Source organism: Leopardus geoffroyi, chromosome A2 (assembly GCF_018350155.1).
Source record: "Leopardus geoffroyi isolate Oge1 chromosome A2, O.geoffroyi_Oge1_pat1.0, whole genome shotgun sequence".
Classification (NCBI taxonomy): domain Eukaryota; kingdom Metazoa; phylum Chordata; class Mammalia; order Carnivora; family Felidae; genus Leopardus; species Leopardus geoffroyi.
The window spans coordinates 166347786-166369316 of record NC_059331.1 but is presented as its reverse complement, the minus strand read 5'-3'; the positions used below and the strand labels follow the sequence as shown (position 1 = coordinate 166369316).

The window sequence follows — 21531 nt, the reverse complement described above, 5'->3', positions numbered from 1 at the left end:
TTGGTTTCTGCAGGTGCTGCTGTTCCGAACGGTGCTGTGGGTCCGGCTGGCACAGAGAAGTGAGGTACTCAGCAGCAGGCAACTCTTGGAGCTGGCTGGGCCCCAGACGTGGTCCCCGCCGAAAGAAATCTGATACTGTGTCCACTCTTCGATAGGCTGCGGGCTCCCGCACCTAGCCTTGGAGAACTCCCAGTGGAGGGACCATGGAACCCTCAGGACCACCTCCCCAAAGGCCGTTCACCTACAGACAAGCTCCCCTTTGCCACCCTACCCTTGGGTGGTGTCCTCCCACTGTAGGGTCAGTGACAATAGCTGTCACCATTTTGGACCATGACCCACCGTTACACACACACCCACCTGGACCAGAATCATTCCTGTTCTCACTGTGTCTCGTCTACTTTCCCTCCTCGACTCTGTCATCCCTTCCAGTAAAGCTTCGGTCCTCTTCAAAAAACCGTTCTCTTCACAAAACTGATTTCATGCCTGGGGCGCGACCTGGAGTTTGAAAGCCACGGGCAATCCAGAAAGAAAACAAACGGCTCTCACGGACCCCACCTGCCGCCAGGAGCTGGCAGCTGCTGGGATGAGGCTACAGCAAGAGTCACGGAAAAGGATACATTCCCACCAGGCCCTGACCGGCGGCCCTAACCCAGCCCTTCAAGTCCCCCTCCTTCGCCCCCCTCCCCCCACGGGATGGGAAGAGCAAAGTCGTGAGATGTCTGACGGAGACCAAGTGCAGAAAGGTCCTTGCAAAGCATCAGGGTCACAGGGCTCTCGCCCTCCCCCTTGTGCACAGCCCACTGCACCATGTGCCAGGCGGTCACGGTTCCAGTGACAGAGTTTACCAAGACGTTCCCATGACGTGGCCAGTGTTGACGATGTTGGGGACGGGAGCTCCTGGGTCCTCTTAATCTCAAGGAGCATGGTGGGGCAGGGACAGAAGGGAACACTGTCAAGGTGGGGAGGGGATGCAACACTCCCCTTCCTGTTTAATCTGCCTCCCCACGTAGGGCAGACTGGGATCCCCCGCTGCCCCTCTCTGTGGGTCCGCACTGCCGCGGCCACCGTCAGGTGGGCTCCTCCCTGCTTGAGAAAGTTCCAGGTCTTCCTCTTCCTACAGCACCCAGTACCCAAGTAAACCAGAGAGACACCACTGTCAGCTTGGGGCTCCTACCCTCCATCTGTTCGTTCTCATTATTATAAGTCAACAAATTAGAAAGACTACAACTGACCCACGCTGGTGCCAGGACACTCAATGAGGCAGCTGCTACCCCTGCTAATACAAATATTACCCAGTTTGTGAGGCCCTTTGCTTTTCATTATACTCTTTCCCAGACACGACACAGACGTGACCAGAGTGCATCTGATAATTACACCGTCCCCAAATTCCAGAGGCCGTGAGGACAACGGTTTCCCCTTCTGGAGGGTGGTACTAACACACAGATGGAGGCTTGCTTGGACCAGGACCTGGGGCATTTGCTCAGCATCAGAAAAGAGAAATTCTGCCATTTTTTTTTTTACTAACGTACGGCGTTTTCTAACAGCGACCATCCAAGGGCTCACAGCCTCGATCTGCTGAGTGCCTGAGAAGGGACCAGTGACACATGGCACTGTGCCTGCTACCATGAGGGTCACCCTGGTCGCAGGCAGGTGCCGCCACTCCCGTCGCGTGGATGGAGACACTGCTGCTCCTGTACAGGGACTGAGTCGCGGGGCTCAGACAACCAGCGCGTCGTAGAGGCAGTCAAGGTTGCCAGCCTCCAAGACACCAATTCCCCTGGATGTTCAGCTTCTGCTTCTGTGCAGTTGCCACGTTCTAAGAGCCTATGAGTTTTGGCCCAATTTATGGAATAAAATATCCACGCTATAAGGCAGAGAGCCCTGGAATGCCCACGGGGACCAAGTGGGACGGGGCCAGGGTGCAGAGGAAGGTGGGTTCAGCTTCCACCCTCAGTGCACAGGCAGCCCAGGGAGCCGATGGCACCGAGAGGCAATTACTCCGAGTGAGCTCGAGACGTGTCCGTGTCATTCCTGCAGACAGGGCTGCCTGTGCCTTCCCCGCTGTCTCCTGGCAAACGCTTCCCTTCTAGATAACCTCATATGGTTCTAATGGATTTATCAGCTATGAATGCAGCAACCAGTGCGAGGTCCCGCTGGCCCTGGGGTAAGCGGGGTCGGGCACACAATTCCGGTCACAAGGGAGCTCGCCCTTGAGTCAGGGAAGAGCTCCGATGATTTGTTTCTCATCCTCTTAGGGAGTTTGTTTCCAAGATAAAGACTGTATTTTAGCTGTGTTTTATAGCATCAGCGGTATGAATCTTCTGTTCGATTTTGAGCAACAGTTGGCAGAAAATCTTAACTTCTTTTTATAGTGAAGCGCAGAGGTCCTGGCGAACTGTTGCTTTGCCCAAATCTCACAAGCTTATAAAAGCCGAACATCTAGCAAACCACGGCTCTGCTCAGTTTTCTCCTAATGCTTTGGGGCTACCTGTGATCCACAGCAATGGGCAGGAGTCATCCTGGCTGTTACAGTCACTTGGTGAACAAAAGAATCGCGGGTAGAAATTTCCAGATGCCTGAGAAGCATTTACTAGTGCTTCCGGTGGGGCTTCTGCAGACAGGAGGGCACAACCGAGCTGGGGGATCTCACGAGGAGGGACTTTGTTAGCAAGCCCCCAATGGGATCAGGCTGGCTTCGTTCTCGCCGCAGGCTGGGAAGCTCCCCTTCTCCCTTTCACAGGGAGGGCGTTATCATCCTGGACAAAGGACCGGGGGCTTCGTGCTCCCTGGAGATTCCAGTTCCAAAGAGTGGACTGCCTTGGTGATTTTTCTGAGTTGCGCCATTGGGACCCAGAGGGCAGCTGTCTTCCTTAAAGAGAGAACCAGTGGAGCCACGTCCTGCCGGATGCCCCACGACACCGATGTGTAGAACGTTCTCTGTTTCTCTCACAGACTCTCACTCACCTGTGTCCTGAGCTCATCTCTCCCCCCGTTGGTTTTCCTTCTCTCCTTGATAAACACTGCCATTTATCAAATACCCACAGCCGGCTGGCAGCCTGACTTGGTACAAAATCTGTCCTACTAGTGACCGGATGCTGGGATCCTTCCACTGGTACCACTGCTTTGGTTCCCCCATTTTACAGAGGAGAAGGTTGAGGCTCGGGGATGTTGACAGCTTGCTGAAAGGAAGCACGGGAAGCTCGATTCAGCTCCAGCCTTGAGGACTTGGCGGAGCAGAGGCTGAGTCACTGACCCAGAATCACAGGACGGGGGCAGAGCCCGGCTTCGTGTCTCTATTCTGGGCCCGCTGCTCTTTCCACGACACTGCTGGGCCGGCCAGCCGGAGAACAAAGCTGCAGTCTGGCAGCTTAGGCTTCAGCATTTGGAGAACCCATCTGCCCGAGTCACATCGGTGTCGCAGACGGTCATCTTTGAACCAGGCAAGACACAGAGGAAAGCGGAGCATGGACAGAGAGATGGGGCTCGGGTCGTTCCTCAGGAGAATGGCCCCGTGGGTTCAGCCCGTTAACAAGGGCCTGCTCCCCACACCCCCACTTCTATGTGTATTGGCGAAAACCAAAGCGCCCCCGAGGAATCTGGGTCCTGGGAAATTGCCAAAGACGTAAATAACATGCCTGGCAGATCTGTATTCAGAAATAAATGGCCTCATTTTAAATACAGAAAATCTTATTTATTCCTGCTTGCATCTGCTGCCTTTTTTCTGCCACTAAATATTTTATCCAAGGTGCCGAGAGCAGAATTAAATGGGGGTTAAAAAAGAAATCGGAGAACGTCAAGCCAGGAGGCAAATGGAGCTCTTACCTTGCAAGGCTCACAGCCTCCCTCCCTAATCAGCGCCTGCGATTTGCATATTACACACGGTGAGCATCTCATTATCATCTCCAGCAATCCCCCCCCCCCCACCCCCACCACAGTGCTGGGACCGTGCTCCTGATGTGCCCGGGACGGCCATCACCAGGGGGCAGCATCCCTCCCGCATCCTCACTGAAGAAATGTGAATTTCTGTTCCACGGCAGGAAGGGTCGAACAGATTTTCATTATAACATCACTGGCTGCTACTCTGTGACTTCTCCTGCTCTCTTTTTGTTCGTACTGGGGCAGGGGAAAGACAACAACAAAGCTTGTCTCTGTGGCTGGAGTCTCCTAAGTAGGAACATTTCAAGAAGCTGCTTCTGTGGGGTGGGCCGCCCAAGGCCTTTGATGGTGCCGTGGGCCCCACACGTGTGGACGAACCAGCTGCTGCACACCTCGGCCACACCGCACTCTGGCGGGGAGGGGTCCCTTATTCTCCATAGGAAGGGCAGTATTTTAAGTCCCCAGCAATGCCAGAAGAAGACATTCGGGGCAAGTAAACTAGGTCCTCACCCTTTTGTTAAAGTAGGTATTTAAAAAAATTTTTTTTTAATGTTTATTTTTGAGACAGAGAGAGAGAGAGAGAGAGAGAGAGAATGAGCAGAAGAGGAGCAGAGAGGGAGACACAGAATCCGAAGCAGGCTCCAGGCTCTGAGCTGTCAGCACAGAGCCCCACTCAGGGCTTGAACTCACAAACTGCGTGATCATGACCTGAGCTGAAGTCAGGCGCTTAACTGACCCGGTCACCCAGGTGCCCCAAAGTAGGTATTTAATTAAGCGGCTACCTTGGGATCTTTGTCTCTCTTTCTGTCTCTCACACACATGTACACTCCTCTGTGGCTCATGTCCTCATTCTAGGTGCCAGCCTGCTTTGGAGATCTCAGGGCGGAAAACATCCGTCCCTTTTTCTATTCCTGCGTCGTGTGAACCAGAGTCAACGAAGACTCATGACACTGCAAAGGCTATTTCCCCGGAACCCCAAAGCTCTCTTTTACATGGTTTTCAGTTCCCCTTTCAGCTTTACTTTCCCTTACTGATGATTCTTCCAGACTCAGTTCAATGCTACAATGAGACAAAAATAATCCTATAAAACCCTGGCCCGTAGAGACAGCCCGCACCCCAGCGTTCTGGAGATGAGACACAGCGGGGGGCCGGAGCTAGGAAAGCCACTGGACAGACCGCAGCTGTCAGGAGAACCAGAGCCCCACCCGCACTTCCACGAACTTATAGCCATAACCACCCAGGATGACTTCTCTTTCATTTCGGGCTTTATTTTCTTGTAATGTGCATGGCCATCAAAGTATGACCCCTTATGCTCCCTGAAGAGTCCATGGAAACCTGAATTTGCCTTAGAAGTAATGGAAAATTTCTGGAAGGCTGAGTATTTTGGGGAGGAGATGCCAAGTGCTCAGGTCTGTTTCTCTGTCCTTAAGTTCCAGAGCCTCCTGGGATCCCCAACACACTTTGCCAGTGGCAGGTGGAGAGGCCAGAGGCCGGGAGTGGTGACTGACTGGCCGCCAGGGGGAGCCCCACTGGAGGGTACTGCTGGGCGGGCACCCACCTTCCCTGCCCTGGCACGTGGGAGAGAACGCTCCATCCATGAGAGCTGGAAGGGGAAGCCTGGGGCACCCCTGCCTGTCTACCTTAGGGTATCATCCTCAGGGAGGTGATGGTGCAGGGAGACGGCCACAAATGTTCTCGTCGCCGGCTTCCCCCTAGCTACTACTCTGTAAGTCTCCCCGGGAGGACGAGCTTATGCTAGGTCACACCTTGCAGGGTCTGGTGAAAGACAGAAATGGGAAAAGAGCCTGGAGACGATGATGTACTGGTAATCTCTTGACGGGAGGACATTTGGGAAAAAGTTTGAAGAATTAGCTCTTGAATGAACACATTAAATAGCTGCTTGGTTTTCTGATTTTCATGTTTTGCAGTCTTCAATCAGAATACGCTATTCTGCTGAAAGTGTCTACATCGTATGGAAGACTTGCCTCACATAATTAGGATTTGACTAAATACCACCTTGCATTACATAAACGTCTTGCAGGCAGATCCGGATCATAAAGCATCTTTGTTTGCTAAGAGGACCCTGGGGGAGGGGGGATCTGGCGCAGGATAAACGCATGAACGCACACCCGGTGATGCGAATACGGGCTGTTGCACAGGACAGTCCCCGCTTCCCAGGCAGCCGCCATATGTCGGTCCCATGAAGGGAGGGTCCGAACCACGCACCTCCCTCCTCTCCTCCTCTCCTTGCACTTCATAAAGGCCCACGCCATGTTGGGCTCTGTGTTCTCGCAGTGACTAAGCCATGCTGGGGGCATAGCAGAGGCTTGGTGTGCAACTCCTGAATAAATGAGGGGCACGTGTGCCATTACTAAGTCTTGGAACATCCTCCTTAGGGAACGGACTTGATACGTGCAAATTCCTCACCGTCCTCACACCGGTCTGGAGACACGGCCACAAGGATTAGAGGGGTAACCGCCTGGGGCTGGGGACAAGCTGACCTTTAATGGAAACCATGTGATGGGGAGAAAGGGAAGCCACGGTGTGATTAAGACAGTCTGAGCTGAACGCATAAAGGAACCCAAAGGGTAACGGTGTGGAGCAGAGAAAGAGTTGATCCCGAACCTTCAGGGGTCAGGCGGTTTTGTCCTGAGGGCTGGGCAGAATGTGATTCCTCCAGGAAGTGACACGGCAGCCTCCTGGCTGGGCGCCTTCCCAGGAACATCTATTTAAAATCCCAACATTTCACAGGCTTAGTGTCCACGCGAGGGCTTGGGTTTTCTTTTAATAAAGCAAGTGCCAGATGCCCTTGTTTCTGTAAAAAGAACAACATGCCGAATGCATTCTTTTTTTCCATTAAGAGCTGGAAGGTCACATCCTCTTTGGGGACAGCCAGCACCCAGTAGTTCCCAGGCTGAGGTGTCCACCTTCCATTGAACGCACAATGCGTGGCCTTGTGTGGAATGTATGCTGATCTACCAGCCTGAGCCGAGAGGGAGCAGACACTCTGTCTCCCTGAGGACTGCTAGGCCCCGGGGCTCTGGGGTGTGCTTGGGGCTCAGAGTCACAAGCTCGTGCCGTTGGAGACATCAGGCCTGCATGTCTGACCTCTGCCCGACGCAGGAAGCGCTTCAGGACGACCCAACACAATGGCAGTGACCTCCCTCTGCTTGACCTTCCCGGGACACCCTCTTCCAGGGTCAGGAAGATGAACAAGAATGTGAATCAACCTGAACCTGACTCCTTAAGTCCAATGCTTCTGTTCACTAGTCCTAGAACCGGTCTTCTCCACGACTCCAAGTTCAGATTGCCCCCCCGTGGAGAAGCTGAACAGCCATTTCACCCCCCTGTACCTTCCCAAGTGCAGCCCTTAGCAAAGAGCTCTTAGCGGCTCTTATCAAAAAAAGCAAAGCAGCTCTATAACAAAAAAGTTATACTAATCATGCAAATTCTATAGAAAGCAAGGAAAACAGGGGTAAAAGAAAGAAAAGCGAGCTGATTCCTTTAGAGCAGATAGTTTCGCCAGAGGGTAGGGAGAAGTGGTATCAGAATCACCTGATGAGCTTTTCCTACTGCACAAGTGCCCTGCGTGTGTGGGAGAGGGGAAGGGAAAAGGAGACGGAGACGGAGACATGCCTGAGCTCTGTCTCCACTGTTGATGACTGGGGATCTTTGCTCCAGCACACCAAGTACCCGGGAGGGCAGGTGAATATTTCATTCACTCGTTCATTGAAGTCATCTGGCTTCAATACAGAGTTTATGCCATCTTATGTGTTTATAGCACTGATATTTAAATATGGAAACGTTAGTGACAGAAGGGAGTGTGGAGTTAACCGTTTCATCCCAACAATATTTTCAGAACAGGGAAAAGAAAATATGGCCCGAAGAGGTTAGGGAAGCAGGTCTGATGGATAGATGGAAAGGCTTGGGTGGGGTGTCTGAGTCTCAGATGAAACTGTTTCAAGTGCACACGGCATGGAGCCCAATAGGTCTTCCTTCAAGTTTTCATAGAACTGTATTAACAAAACTCTCAATACTAGGGTAAAGCGTCTAATGTCCTAGTGATGTAAGAACACCAAAAGACTAAAATGAGTTGCGGCTCCCAAGGGCATGAAAGGATTTTAGCCACAAACACTCAAATTTCATTAAGCCTCTGTAACAAAAAGATGGAGGTGTGCTTGTCTTAATCTCGCAATCAATGCATAATTAAAAAGCTTTAAAAATATAACCACTGAACATCGTACATTATTTATCAAAATCTCTCAGGATTTGGTAATTGTCAGCCAGATTTCTCAAGACCAGTGGGAATTCTTCCCCTATCTTGAGAGAACATTTCCCCCTTCCACTTCTCATCTCCCATTTCACAAGTTCAAGCCGATCATGTCCCCATGTGGAATTCAAATTGTCAGTCATCTTTCCACGACACTAACAAAGCCTATGCTGCCTTTATGAACAAAGTCTTAGCTTCTGGTTCTGAGAACCTGAGGTTTGCAGTTAACTTGTTTCGGTGCCGCACAATGGCCAGGCTTAGACGGGCCCCAACCATCCTGGTCTCTCCCCTGCAGTCAAGAGATGCTCGTGGGAACCACGCGCACTAATTCACGGACTCCGCGGAGACACAGGGAGGAACGGAGCTGACCTGCAAGGTGGCGAATGGTATTTATCAACCTTCCCATGAAAGCAATCACACAGGATAGTGATTCTGATCAGTCCTCTCAGCTATCTGCCATTAGTATGCAATGTGGTGAGTTTGCAACGGTAAAAAGTTACAGACCCCAGCTGTTTCTGGGAATATCCTGCCTTAGTGGTATATGGATGGTCCAGTGTGAGGAACGTGGCATTTCTCCTTTTAGCAATTCACTAACATCACGTGTGCTCTGGCAGGCAGGGCACCCCTCCCCACTGCCCTCCTCCCACGTCCCCCACCTCCCAGCATCCATTCTAACTCGATTGGCCCTGTGGGATCCCCTTTGCTGCCGTTGATCTCTGGCTGTTTTCTGAATCTGGTCCTCTAACCCTCTCATTGATTCCAAGAGATCCCAACATCCCTGCAGCTAATTCCTCGTCTGCTCTGGTGCCCAGATTTGAGGTCTGCCATTTGCAGGAGCGCAGCCCAGATGTGGAACCTTTAATGTTGCTTTGCCTGGTTCTCCCTGCTCTGAGGTTGCTGGCATGGTAGTCCCTGGGCCCTGCTGGCGAGTTATGGACAATAAATTGTGAACAGAGGTGCCCGCTGGTGTCATCTCCAGGCTGGGAAGAGGGCAGCCCCAGCAGCCTGGGACCCTGGTGACTGTGGGGACCAGGGCCCCCACCCCACTCCCACTCTGATCTAGGGGCATGTGCGATCATGGCGAGAGAGTCTATGTGTTGGTGTGAATTCCAGAGGTGGTATTTGGTTTTCTTTGCTTGTGCGCTTTGTTATTCACAGACTGACTTGGCCTCTCCTGGCTCCTTCCTGCCCCATCTGACAGGGCTTAAGTCTGGGGAGCAGAGAGCTAAGCTTTGGGGAGCAGAGAGAGCTAAGCTGCCAGGCATGAGCCACGAGCTCTGGCTTAGCACAGAATTGCAAGGCACACTCCAGATCAGACTTCTACTGTTCCCTCACACGGACGCTGTGTTCGCCTCACAGGTCCCTGGCCGCCATGCCACATGGCTCGGGCCTCCATCCAGACATTCTAGAAGGAGAGTGTTGTTCCTTCTTCAGTGCGCGTTGCTGCCTGACCTCGACTTCGGCCACAAAATCAGAAGAATACTCCCAGACCGTCTAGGGTAACTCCCTCGGTCTGCCGCCCAACTGTCCGTCTACTGCATATTCAGATCGCAGCTCTTGGCTGTGTGTTCCAGGGTACAGGTGTAGTAACCTATTACATTAGTTAAACACCAAAGTAACTGGTCACCATGGTGATCGGGAGGGTGGTGAACGTCCATACAGGGAACAAGGAGTCCAGGAGAGGAAGATTCGGAGCAAGGAGGTCCCCGTCTCTCGGGAGAAATCCCCAACCGGGCTGCACAGCCTCGGTGCCCACCTGCGCTCTGCTGTGGGCTGTGGAGACGCTGTGCTTGGAGGTGTGCAGATCTGACTTCTCCATTAAAAATACTTCTGTCCGTGGTAGACACCTTCTATGCTGGGCACATTGGCATCTGAGGTTTGCCACACCCGAGACATCAGCAGCCGCGGACAGCAGGACAGGCAGGCAGGGGGTTTATCTTTATGGAGCATCTCACATCCACGTGCTCGTAAATAATAACACGTATTAGGTGTTAGCTTTCTCACGTGGTGCTACCTTATTCTGCCTCTGCTTTCATGGAAACATTCATTTAATAGGCACTCATGATAATCCTTTGAGGAAGGTACGAAGATACGTGACTTACTCAAGGCACCTGGTGGCTGAGGGGGCAGTGGGGACTCAAACTCAGGCCTGCTGGGCTGGTAAGTCCGTACTCTGAGGAAGGCCCTGCACAGAGCCAGCTACACTAAGGGCTGCTGGCTGGAGCGGCTGACACCAAGGTGATGGTCGGCTCATAACCCGAGCAGCGATTCAAGACTATTTGCATATGCAAAAAATAGAATGTAAAAAGTACCACAAGAGGCATGTGGTTGGGGGGTTGGGTTTGGAGCCACTTACTGGCTGTGTGACCACAGGAGAGTCCCTGCAGGTTGGTGAGGCCAACTTTCCACGGCTGTGACTAATGTAGTGCTTTCTTCACGGGCTTCATACGGGGACTCAGTGAGTTTCTTCATGGGGCACGGCATGCAGGAGGCACCCAGTGGAAGTCAGACGTTCCTGTCTTACTCCTTCAGTGGGTAACCCCGACTCGCATTGACCGGGGGGGGGGGGTCTGGACCTGGGCAGCTGCGATCCTGCAGTCTTCCACTCCGGGTAAGAGGGTCGCCCATGTCCCCAGTGTTACCCTCACTTCCTTCATCTCTGGGGATAAACAGTGAAACTTGTAATTAAAATGAGGTTCACGGTTACTGTGGCTCTTGGATCATCAGGTTGTTGTATCTGTGGAGAGATGTTTGAAATCCCGATGACCGACTGTGAAGGAGGGGAGACCAGCTGACTTCCTTGGGAAGCTGACATCTTTCAGACGGTTTCTAGAATGCCTGTGTCTGAATTTGGAGCTGAGGCAGCACCACGAGGACAGGGGAGAATCACGTGTGTGGGAGACATGCTGGCAGGAGGTAGGATGGGATCTGAGGGGCACAGAGGCGCTCAGACCAGCCCAGTGGGCAAGAAGGCCCTGGACAGCCAGCGGATGTAGACTGGCCGTCTCAGTCTCCCCCACACGCCTGACACCACGGTCCCCTGCTGTGGACCAACATCCAGAATCTGGAAACCTGAAGGCGTCCATTCACAGATGAGGACAGTGTGGACAGAACGAACCTCATCTGTACCTACGTCACAGTCGAATGAGTAGTGAACAGGTGTAGCTTTTCTCTACTGGTAACACTTACATGCTATCCAAGTCAGGGTCATTAATACTTTATGGGGCTGGAGACTAGGGCTAGGCAGGAAAAATGCTCATTTTTGTTACACTGAACACTGAGTGCATTAAGCTTACGTTTTAGATATTTTCCTCATTACTTCCATGCTATATTTTCCCTTAGAAGTCACAGATGAAGCGGAACATAATTTTTTAAAAAATATTTAATTTCTACAAGTGCTCATGAGGTGTGATTTTTTTTTTTAAGTTTGCTTACTTATTTTGAGAGAGACAGAGAGAGTGCAAGCAGGGTAGGAGCAGAGAGAGAGAGAGAGAGAGAGAGAATACCAAGCAGGCTCTGTGCTGTCAGCACAGAGCCCAATGTGGGGCTTGAACTCATGAAACCATGAGATCGTGACCTGAGCTGAAATCAGACGCTTAACCCCCTGAGCCACCCGGGCGCCCCTCATGAAGCTTGATTTTTATCAAGTCAGAAGACTGTGGTGCTGTCTCTGTGGCAGGTGCCAGGGAAGAGTGAGGGATGGGAATCCAGCTTGGGATTCTAAAGGAAGAGAGAAGGTTGCTGAAGACGTGTTCATGTCTATACAGATATCCTTTCCAGGTTGATTTGGAACTATGTAAAGATATTATAGGTAATAATTTACGAGCGGAGAGTTTCATAGTTTTCAAAACTGATGTTGGGGAAAAGTTAGCTACACATTGATGCTCCTGACTCTTCACAATGCTGGATGAAGAAGTGAGGGGGCACCTGCTGTGTTTCCTGTTTGGGGAAATCACAAGGTAAAGTGACAGTGGGTTTACCAGTGGTACTTCCCAGCGTGGGTGCTGTGCTGAAAATGGCATCAGCTTTTACTCAATTTCCTTTATGACCTTAGGGACCATGGATTGCTGCTGTCCTTGCTTTGCAGACAAGAAAAACGGAGACACAAGGAGTTAAACACTCATCCAGGTTCACGGAGCTTCTAAGTGGTGAAGCCAGTGTTCAAATGCAGGCACAGTCACCGCAAAAAAACCCGCTCTTAACCATAGCTCCGCCACCCTCTCAGGACGGCTTTGTAAGGCCGGTCACAAGCATGTGGCAGTTTACAGACGGAGATTTCCTGGTCTAACCAAAGATGTCCCATCATGAAGATCAGAGAAGTAACCGACACTAAGCCCAAAGAACTACACATCTACGGCTTGAAGAATAACACAACAGACTTGAACACAATTCCAAGTCCGTTGAACGAATGGCCACGTAACTTATTTTAAAACGAACAGTCCAGTTGGAAAGACGCCTGATGGGTGCATAAATTCACTTCGATCTACTATTGGGGTGGTTTGCTGGCAACTGAAGTGCCCTAACCAGGTACTTCAGAGACAGTTAATAATAAGGAATCTGGTCAAGAATCTGCTCATTGGAGTGGCCCCAGAAGCACTGCAAAATATCATTATCTAAATGTAGGTCAGGAAGTTTAAACAATAGCTTAAGAGGCATTGGAAACACCTTCTTACCGATAAAAAGATGTTGTGTGATACATTCCCTCAGCTACTTTTCCCAGTCCAAGGCCAGGGCCATGCGCTAGACTGACTGTCATGGCGGTCCCAATTGGCTTGGTCTGCTTGTCACACACACCGGGCGGGTGCTGGACACACTGAACATCGACACAGAATGCAGCAGACATTCTGGCTCACCAGGTATTTAATAAACCGTGAGTTTCAACTGACGTCATGGCACATGCTCCAAGGTAAATATTACTTGATGGCTTTGTTTTGCTTTCATAGAACTGAGAAAGTGAGACGCGATCTGGATGAACAGGGAAGAGACCTTCTCCTATGGAAAGTGCACACCGTCAAAATCACCCCACGGATCTCCATACGTGCCCTGGTCACAATGACGTCTGTTCCCACGAAAGCCATTCCCCTGTTGACATCCTGCCTCTTCGAGGAATAAAAACCGTAAGACGTGGAACTACACCAAAAACATGAATCATTAAACTCTGATTTATCCATCTGGGGCCCACATGACCTCTTGTTGATTTCTCTCAGAGCACTTCGCTGAGATAAAAAACTGCCAGGACATGAGTGCCGACCCCATAAAGGATGGTCTAGGAAACAGTGTCAAGACCTACAAAACAGGCCTGAGTCTTGTCCTAGATTTGCAGTCTCCGGACACAAATTTGCCTATGGCAGGTGAGGACCGCGTGACCAGGCTTGGGCATTAAATGGGCAGCACTGAATGAGCCAGCCGAGCAAAGCTCTAGCCTTGTTTCACAGCAAGCCTGACCACAGTGTGAATAGTGTTTCTACAGCATTCCAAGCTCGAACTTGGGATGTACTCTGGGAAGGGGGCCTCTCTGGCCAGCCTGGCCACATGCCCCTCTCCTCGACACCAGCCCCCGTGTGGACACTAGCCGTCAGCACAGGGCTCAGTGGAGAGGGATCCGAGGGCTCCCCGGTAGGTGGACAGAGGACAGAGTGCCATGAGGACCGTGACTCTGGGGAGGAGGTGGTGCCTGGGAACCACAGAAGCTATAGGAAATGGGAGGACAGGGGACAACAGGGAGCACCGGGCATGGGCACAGGGAAGGTGTGGCTGTCTGCATGGGCTTTTCCCTCTGGTCACTGTTGCTTAAGCACTGCCTGGCATGTGAGTCCTAAAACCAAGCAAGAGGAGTGGGCACGAGGGAAGCTGGCTGAGGGCTTATTAAACACTCTTCCCGCTCATTGCATGGGGCCAGGCTGCCCGGCCAAGCAGGGTCCTCGGATCTGACCACATCTTCCAAGTACCTTTGGGCTCTGGACTAGTTCAGACGAAAACTCAGACCTGGGATTTCATCTGTACCAAACCACATATTAAATAAATACCCTTCAGGCCACTTTCTCAACTCCGCCTACCATTCCAGCCCAGTGATTCCACCTGTGCCCCAAGTTCACTGCTCCCTCTCATGCCCACCGCTCTCTCAGAGGGGTTGAGGAGACAAGGACTTCTCTATGGGGGGAAAGACTTGGTTCTCAAATGACCCCAACACATCCTAGCTTCCCGATGGGGTATAAGCCATTTCATGATAAGGACATAGCACTGGCTGACGGTGTTATTTTGGAGTATGCGTATGACCGCTGTGGCAGTAGGGGTGTGGATGTCTCACAGTTCAGGGGAAACGTAATGACTTAAAGTCCCGTTATTGGGAAATCACATGCCCAAAGTTCTGGGGTGCACCACCATACCGCACATGTCTGCTGGTGACAGTGGAAGTGAAGACAGTGTTAACAATAATATGGACTTGCCTGAAAGTGTGACTTCTTCACAGGTCCCTGGACTGGAGTTCTCAGAAAGGTCCAGGGAGATCTTAATTTCCGTTTCTAGATAACCAACGTTGTTACTAAACCTTAAGGCGGCTGTAGGGCACTATCGAGCCGTTTTCAATCTTATGTTAAAATCAAAATTCTGTGTGACTGCACGGCATTTGCCCAGAACAACAAAACACAGATTGCATTTCGCTGATCCAAACTAGTCTGTGGCCGCCATGGGCTGAGGACTCCAGTGAGTCAAGGGGGCACACGGTGCCGAGTTCGTAGCGTGAAGGTCGCTTCAGTCAACTGGCCCAGACCTTCCATGGAGAGAGTGCACACCTTCGGACAAGCAGTGCAGGCTCCCGGCAGCCCTCATGTCTCCCCCCTCATCTCTCTCCCTCAGCCGTCAATATCCTGAAATGTCCAATGTGTTTAAGACTCCTTTTGGGACACAAAGCGAATCAAATCGATACTGCATTTTGCTGCCAACAAGCCCACAGACTGTGAGGTTGCTTCCCACAGACACAGCCTAGATTCTTCTCAGAGCTAACGTCGCCAGGCACGTCAGGCCCTCTGCAGACACTATTTTAGGGTGTGTACCCCCCCCCGCCCGTATATGTTTTTATTTTATTTTATTTTATTTTATTATTTTTTTTTTCAACGTTTATTTATTTTGGGGACAGAGAGAGACAGAGCATGAACGGGTGAGGGGCAGAGAGAGAGGGAGACACAGAATCGGAAACAGGCTCCAGGCTCTGAGCCATCAGCCCAGAGCCCGACGCGGGGCTCGAACTCACGGACCGCGAGATCGTGACCTGGCTGAAGTCGGACGCTTAACCGACTGCGCCACCCAGGCGCCCCTATTTTATTTTTTTTAAAGGAAGCATCCAGAAGTGAAACAGTTAAGTCACAGATTAGAAAAAGGACAGTCTTGAAAGTTTACCCATTATTCAAACTTGAACCAAGATTCCCCAGGGCTCTCAAGCCCCCACACGTCAGAAACGCAAGCATCAGCACATAGAACCTTCCAGGGAACAACACTAAGTAGCTTAAGCTGCCACATCAGCTGTGATTGATTTAAAATATTTGGGGCTCTGTTATCACACCAACACAATTTCATGTAAATGCCTTGAAGAAAACTTTCCTTTCAATGGATTTGCTAAAGCAAAAGCTTAACTTGAATTGCCAAGCAATGAGCTTTTTATTTTATTACGAAGATACTAAAAAAGATATTTTAAATCTTCTGGTTATGGATTTTTTTTTAAAGGAGATTAGTCCTGAGCCACGTAGGCTCTTATAGCCAGGACTCCAGGACCTTTTCTTTTTGGGGCGCCTCTGGGTTGCTACTGCACTGACCTTTCTGGACCTTGGGGCCTGACATTCATGGGGCTGGTTGTGCACACAAAACATACCTATAGTGGGCACTGGCTCCCTCTTCATTCCAGTGACACCCTCATGTGAGGCGGCCAAGGATGATGTGACAATAAAACCTCAAGGTTTCCTCTCCCGGGGCCCAGGAAGCAACTCAAAAGCCAGAATCCTGAGTGCAATCCGGAACATTCTGAGCCTCACCATCCACATTAGAGTGAACCATCCCAGAGGGATGACTGCACTGGGGAGGACGGCCTCGATGGGCACCCACGTTCTGGCATGCCGGCTGGAAAACAGGCTGCACAGAAATCAGGATGGTCATGGCCTCGGGAAAGGAGACGTGGGTGGAGAGGATGGACCGCTCAGGGGAGAACATTCTGGAAGGATGGAATTCTCCATGTCTTGGCCAGGGTGCATAGTATATACATCTGTCAAACTCATCTAAGCGTGCCCTTATGATTGTGCATTTTGTTGTATACAACGTATATCTCAGCTTATTTTAAAAAATGTTTATTTATTTATTTTGAGAGACAGCGTGGATGTCTGCATGAGTGGGGGAGGGGCAGAGAGAGAATCCCAATCAGGCTCCATGCTGTCAGCACAGAGCCCTATGTAGGGCTCGATCCCATGACTGTGGGATCATGACCTGAGCTGAAATCAAGAGTCAGACGCTGAACTGGCTGAGCCACGCAGGTGCCTCTTAATTTTTTTTTTTCTAACTTAGAAATCAAGTCCTAGAACTTTATGCTTCAGAGAGCTCAGTGAGATTACGATGAGTGACATGAAGCTTACATATCCAGCTGCTTTCTGCTCCAGGGTGCGTAAAGCCTCGCAATGCAGGATCCTGGCTTGAGGAGTGCATAGCACTCAGGAAAAATGGTATTTCCTGGGGTTCGTAATGCCCAGGGCATCCCTTGATCGCCCCTTGACCCGGCCTACAATGGTGAATTGCCACTGTGACCACATGATCTCAGGCAGGTAGGCTCAGAACACATAGCTGTTCGTCAGCCCAATGCCGGTGCGTAAGCATCCGGATCCATACCTGGATTTGTGGAAAGGGAATTGTCCTGGACTTGAACGGTGATACTCCCCGGTACCTGTTCCTTAACTTTGTGTGAACCTGGGCTGATCACTTAAGCTCCCCTTACATCATGTGGGAAGTGTGAATGACACGGCTCCCATCAGAATGTTGTTGTGAGGGCACAATGGGCTGAATGTTTGCGTCCCCTGAAACTCACATTGAAGCCTAGATCCCCAGCATGATGGTGTTGGGAGGTGGGGCCTTCGAGAGGTGATGAGGTCATGAGGGGAGAGCCCCCCTGATGGGATTAGGGCCCTTCTAAGGGGATGAGGAGACCACATCTGTCTCTTCCCCTCTCTCTGCCATGTGTGGGCACAGTGAGAAGACAGCATCTATGAGTGCAGAGGGGGCTCTTCATCAGACACCAGATTGGCCGGCACCCTGATCCTGGACTTCCAGCCTCCAGAACGGTGAGAAACATGCTTGTTGTTCACACCCACCCCCATCCACAGTGTTCTGCGCCTGAGCTGACACAGGCAGATGGTTAAGTGAGGTAACAGGTAAGAAAGTGCTCAGAACAGTGACCGGAACGTACTAGCAATCGATACATAATCGTTGTTGTTACGACGAAAGTCTCATTAGCACGGAGACGGACTATAAATGTTTAAGAAGAGCTTGCTGCTCAGATTTTTAGTTATTCAATAATGCATTCGGTTGGAGTCCTCTGGCGCCAGAAGAAAACCAGTGGTGGGAAATGTCCAACAAGGCGGATGCACTCGGAACAGCAAACCACCTGCACTGGCTTCTCTGGAAAGCTTCACCAGCTTTTTTCCAGCTTCTTTTCCAGCTTTCCCTCCCCAGGCAAGACAAGGCATCCCACCGCTTGGGAGGGGGTCCAGAAACCTTTGCATTTGCACACCTCCCAGAAGAGTGCCCCCTTCCCCTTCGGCGAGGAGCTTGGGTTCTGGAAAGCCCTCCGCACCTGGCTACCAGGTGAGGGCTCAACCCTGACAGCATGATGCTCCCTGAAGCTCCAACACTGTCTTTTTAATTTAGCAGAACTTTAAGAAACTGGAGGCTAATTTTCAGCTGAAGTGGAAGGAAACCACCAGCATAGCAGGAGCGGGACCCCAGACCCCCACGTCTGCCCCACCCGGTGCGACTCACCTTCGTACAGCCAGTCACTGAGACCGTTGTAGATCACGCCTTCCTTCCCAGTAGACACCACACGAATGGCCTGCTTCCCGACGTGTGCGCAGTAGTAGATGTTGTTTTCAAAGATAAATATCTAATTGGGAAGAGAGAAAACACAGTGTTAACCAATGAAGTGGCTATAAATAGGGTACTCGTAAGAAGTCAGAAGTTGGGGATGTGGTTGGCATCTGCCTGGTGCATTTATTTGATAGGACAAAGGCAGCGTCAGGGTCAGGTGGGGCTCACGCATGTATCGTGTGCATTTCTGGTTAATCAGAGACTCCAGACTTCACACAGTTCACCCTACGCCATCTTTAGGTACGTTCATCCTGTGCCATCATTTTCCACGCGTGAACAGTTTGTGGTCTGATACTTTAGGCACCTGCACGTCAAACGTGTTGACTATTTCAGCTATTGTATTTTTCCTAGCAATTAAGATGGGTGAGCTGAAAAACTGGAAATCTGGCATTTATTCATTCGCTATTCATTAAAAATTATTTAGTGGCGCCTTTTCTGTGCCAGTCACGGGAGGCGCGGTGATTAATCGGGTGGGACACAGAATGGGCTTTTATTCTACTTAGAGTCTGGTAAGGAAGACAAACTTTACCAGGAAAATGTTCTGAGGGTGCAGGTGCAGCTCTGGGGACGTGTAACGGGAATCCCCAACTTAGGCCAAAGGATTCACTGAGAAAGTGATGGGCAAAACATTTTTTATCGCAGAAAAATACATCTAACACAAAATTTGCCACCATGACTGTGTTTGAGTGTCCGGTCCTGTGGCATTAAGTACATTCACACTGTCGTGCCTCCGTCGCCACCACCACTTCCAGAACCTTCCATCTTCCCAAACTGAAACTCTGTCCCCATGAAACCCTAGTCCCCATCCCTCCCCAGCCCCCCGCACCCCCTTCCACTGTCTGTCTCCACTAATCTGGAGACTCTAAGCACCGCACGTAAATGGAATCGTACAATATCTGTCTTTCACTCAGCATAGAGTCCTCAAGGGCTACGGCAAGTGATAGGGTTTCGAGAAAGTGCTGCTCACGCTGAGGCCTCAGTGAAGACAGCACAGAGATGAGAAGCTGGTTACAGAGAAGAAGCAGTGTGAAAGCAGAGACAAAGTGGGCACAGGGTATTGGTGGAGGTGGACAGAGGCTCCTGCAGGCTGTCCTGTCAGGACAGGCATGGTGGCGGGGTGGGGGGGGGGCAGGGGAGGGCAGGTGCCCCACCAGCAGCAGGGAGCCCTTGATGGTGGCCTGAGAAGGGGAGCATCACAGTCAGATGAGAGTCTTCTGGCGACGAGAAGGAAGCGAGACCGTGAACGGGGGACCGTGTGGCTGGCCTGGTCATCTGAGGGTGCTGACAAGGGGACAGTGGGGGACACCAGCCAGGAGACAGCCACTGACGGCATTGAGTGAACCAAGGTCTAGGCGAAGGGGTGACACGAAGCAAAGTTGTTCCTGACCCGCTGGGTGGTGGTGACCCAGTTGCGGAGAAGAGGATGGTCTGGGTCCGTGGTTCCTGAATGCTGATGGCCCCCGAGAACGATCCAGAGAGCTCTTAGAAACCCCACTTCCTGGTCCATCAGCCCAGCCCACTATCAGTATCGAGGGCTGAGAGCCAGGCATCAGGATTTTTAGAAAACATCCCACTTGATTCCAACCTGCAGCCAAATTTATGATCTGTGACCCCAGAGAAACCTAAGGTCTCTTAAAGTAATGACTTGCAGACAAAGCATTTGCGCTCTCCGAGGTGCTGACCGGCTCTGCCCTGTGTTTCTGTAGGAATCCCCGCTTCTGTGCCCTCAAGGCTTTGGACACACTGGTAGCAACTGGCCAAGTGCCGACTTCTACATATGGACCGGGAACGGGACTCAAATATGGTGCTTTTCTTTTCTTTGTTTTATTTTTTCTTTTATATTTTAGAGACGGGGGAGGGGCAGAAAGAGAGGAAAAAATGAATCTAAAGCAGGCTCCGTGCTCGGTGCAGAGCCTGATGCGGGCATCAATGCCACAACCTTGGGATCATGACCTGAGCTGAAATCAAGAGTTGGATGCTCAACCGACTGAGCCACCCAGGCTCAGGCTTTTAACGAAATTCTAGAAAAACATACTGTCAGTGTCATTTAAGAGACCACAGAGACAGGGTATTTTGCAGAGTACAGGAAAGGGTGGAAATATTAATTTCTTTATTGAAAATGCAAAAAAAGGCAATTTCCCCAGATGGTCCTCACTGACGGTAGATCTGAAAGGACCACCAAGTGTTAGTTTTCTGCTCTGGGCTCCTGGCGCTTACAGCATTCACTTCATCCCGAAACGAGTTGGAAAACTTCCAGACACAAGTATACATCCTAATTTAACTTCAGTAGCTGTTTTTATGAGTTTGCCTAAGGGTAAGATGTATTACTAGACTTTAACTTCTTTTATGTATTCTAAGCCTATAATAAATTTTTGAATTAAATCAGACTGCAGCCAATTAATATTTTGGGTGAGTAAAATTTGCTGTGATAGATGTTAAAACTTTTATCACCTTGGTTTTACTTTTAATGGAAGGAAATGAAAAGAAACAAGTTATACCTAAGAGTGCGTTTTGCTTGGGAGATGTTTTACCTTTTCCTTCAGATGTTCCAGTGGAGCTCGGCTCAGAGGCAAGGGACGCGGTGTGGCTCTGTGAATGGTGGCACGGGGAGGGTAGGTGTTGGGGAGAGTGGCTGAGTTCTCCACTCTCCATGTTCTGTTCAGCACCCCGGCCATCACCTTGGGTCCTGATGCCCACGGGAGCACCTCACCTTCCTGGCCTGCGACCCCCACAGTCCCTGGCCTGGCCCCCGTGGTGCGAACACAGCCACTCCCCTCCCGCCGGGGGGTTTCTCACAACCTAGCCTGAGGTGGGTGGTGCCTCCCTGGCACATCCACTGGGAACAGGTGTTCCTGCTCCTGTCACCCCCTCCCCAAGTTCACCTCCTACTTGGCCGTCCCGATCAGTCTTTCCTAAAACACCACCTTTATCATGGCATTCTGTTACACAAAACCTGAAATGGCCTTCTGTTAACTATGGAATAGAGTTGAGGCGTCTGGTCTGGGGTTCAAGACCCGATTGTCTCCCTTGGCCTCTCTCCCCTGCAGGATTTATGGTGGTCTGAAAACATGCAGGGGTGCGAGGGTGAGAGGCAGTCCATGGGGGCTCCTGTTTGCAGATGGGAGTCCAGATTCTACAGCGCTCAGTCTGCTCCAGGCCCCACGAGGGCGTCCAGAGCACGGGCTGTGGGGGCAGAGGATGTGCTACGTGACCTGGGCCCATTGCTGGCTTCCGTGTGCCTCAGTTTCTCCTGTCACTAGAAATGGTAA

General features: G+C 51.0%; 1 protein-coding gene across 5 annotated transcripts in view; it reads right to left on the bottom strand.

The window, feature by feature from the left end:
- Positions 1-21531, bottom strand: part of DPP6 (dipeptidyl peptidase like 6) — a 950988-nt gene that overhangs the window by 113740 nt on the left and 815717 nt on the right. For all 5 annotated transcript variants that reach the window (XM_045496272.1, XM_045496270.1, XM_045496267.1 and 2 more), the window contains exon 8: positions 18158-18278. In XM_045496272.1, coding sequence (XP_045352228.1) covers positions 18158-18278 — 121 coding nt within the window. The remainder of the gene's footprint in view (positions 1-18157; positions 18279-21531) is intronic.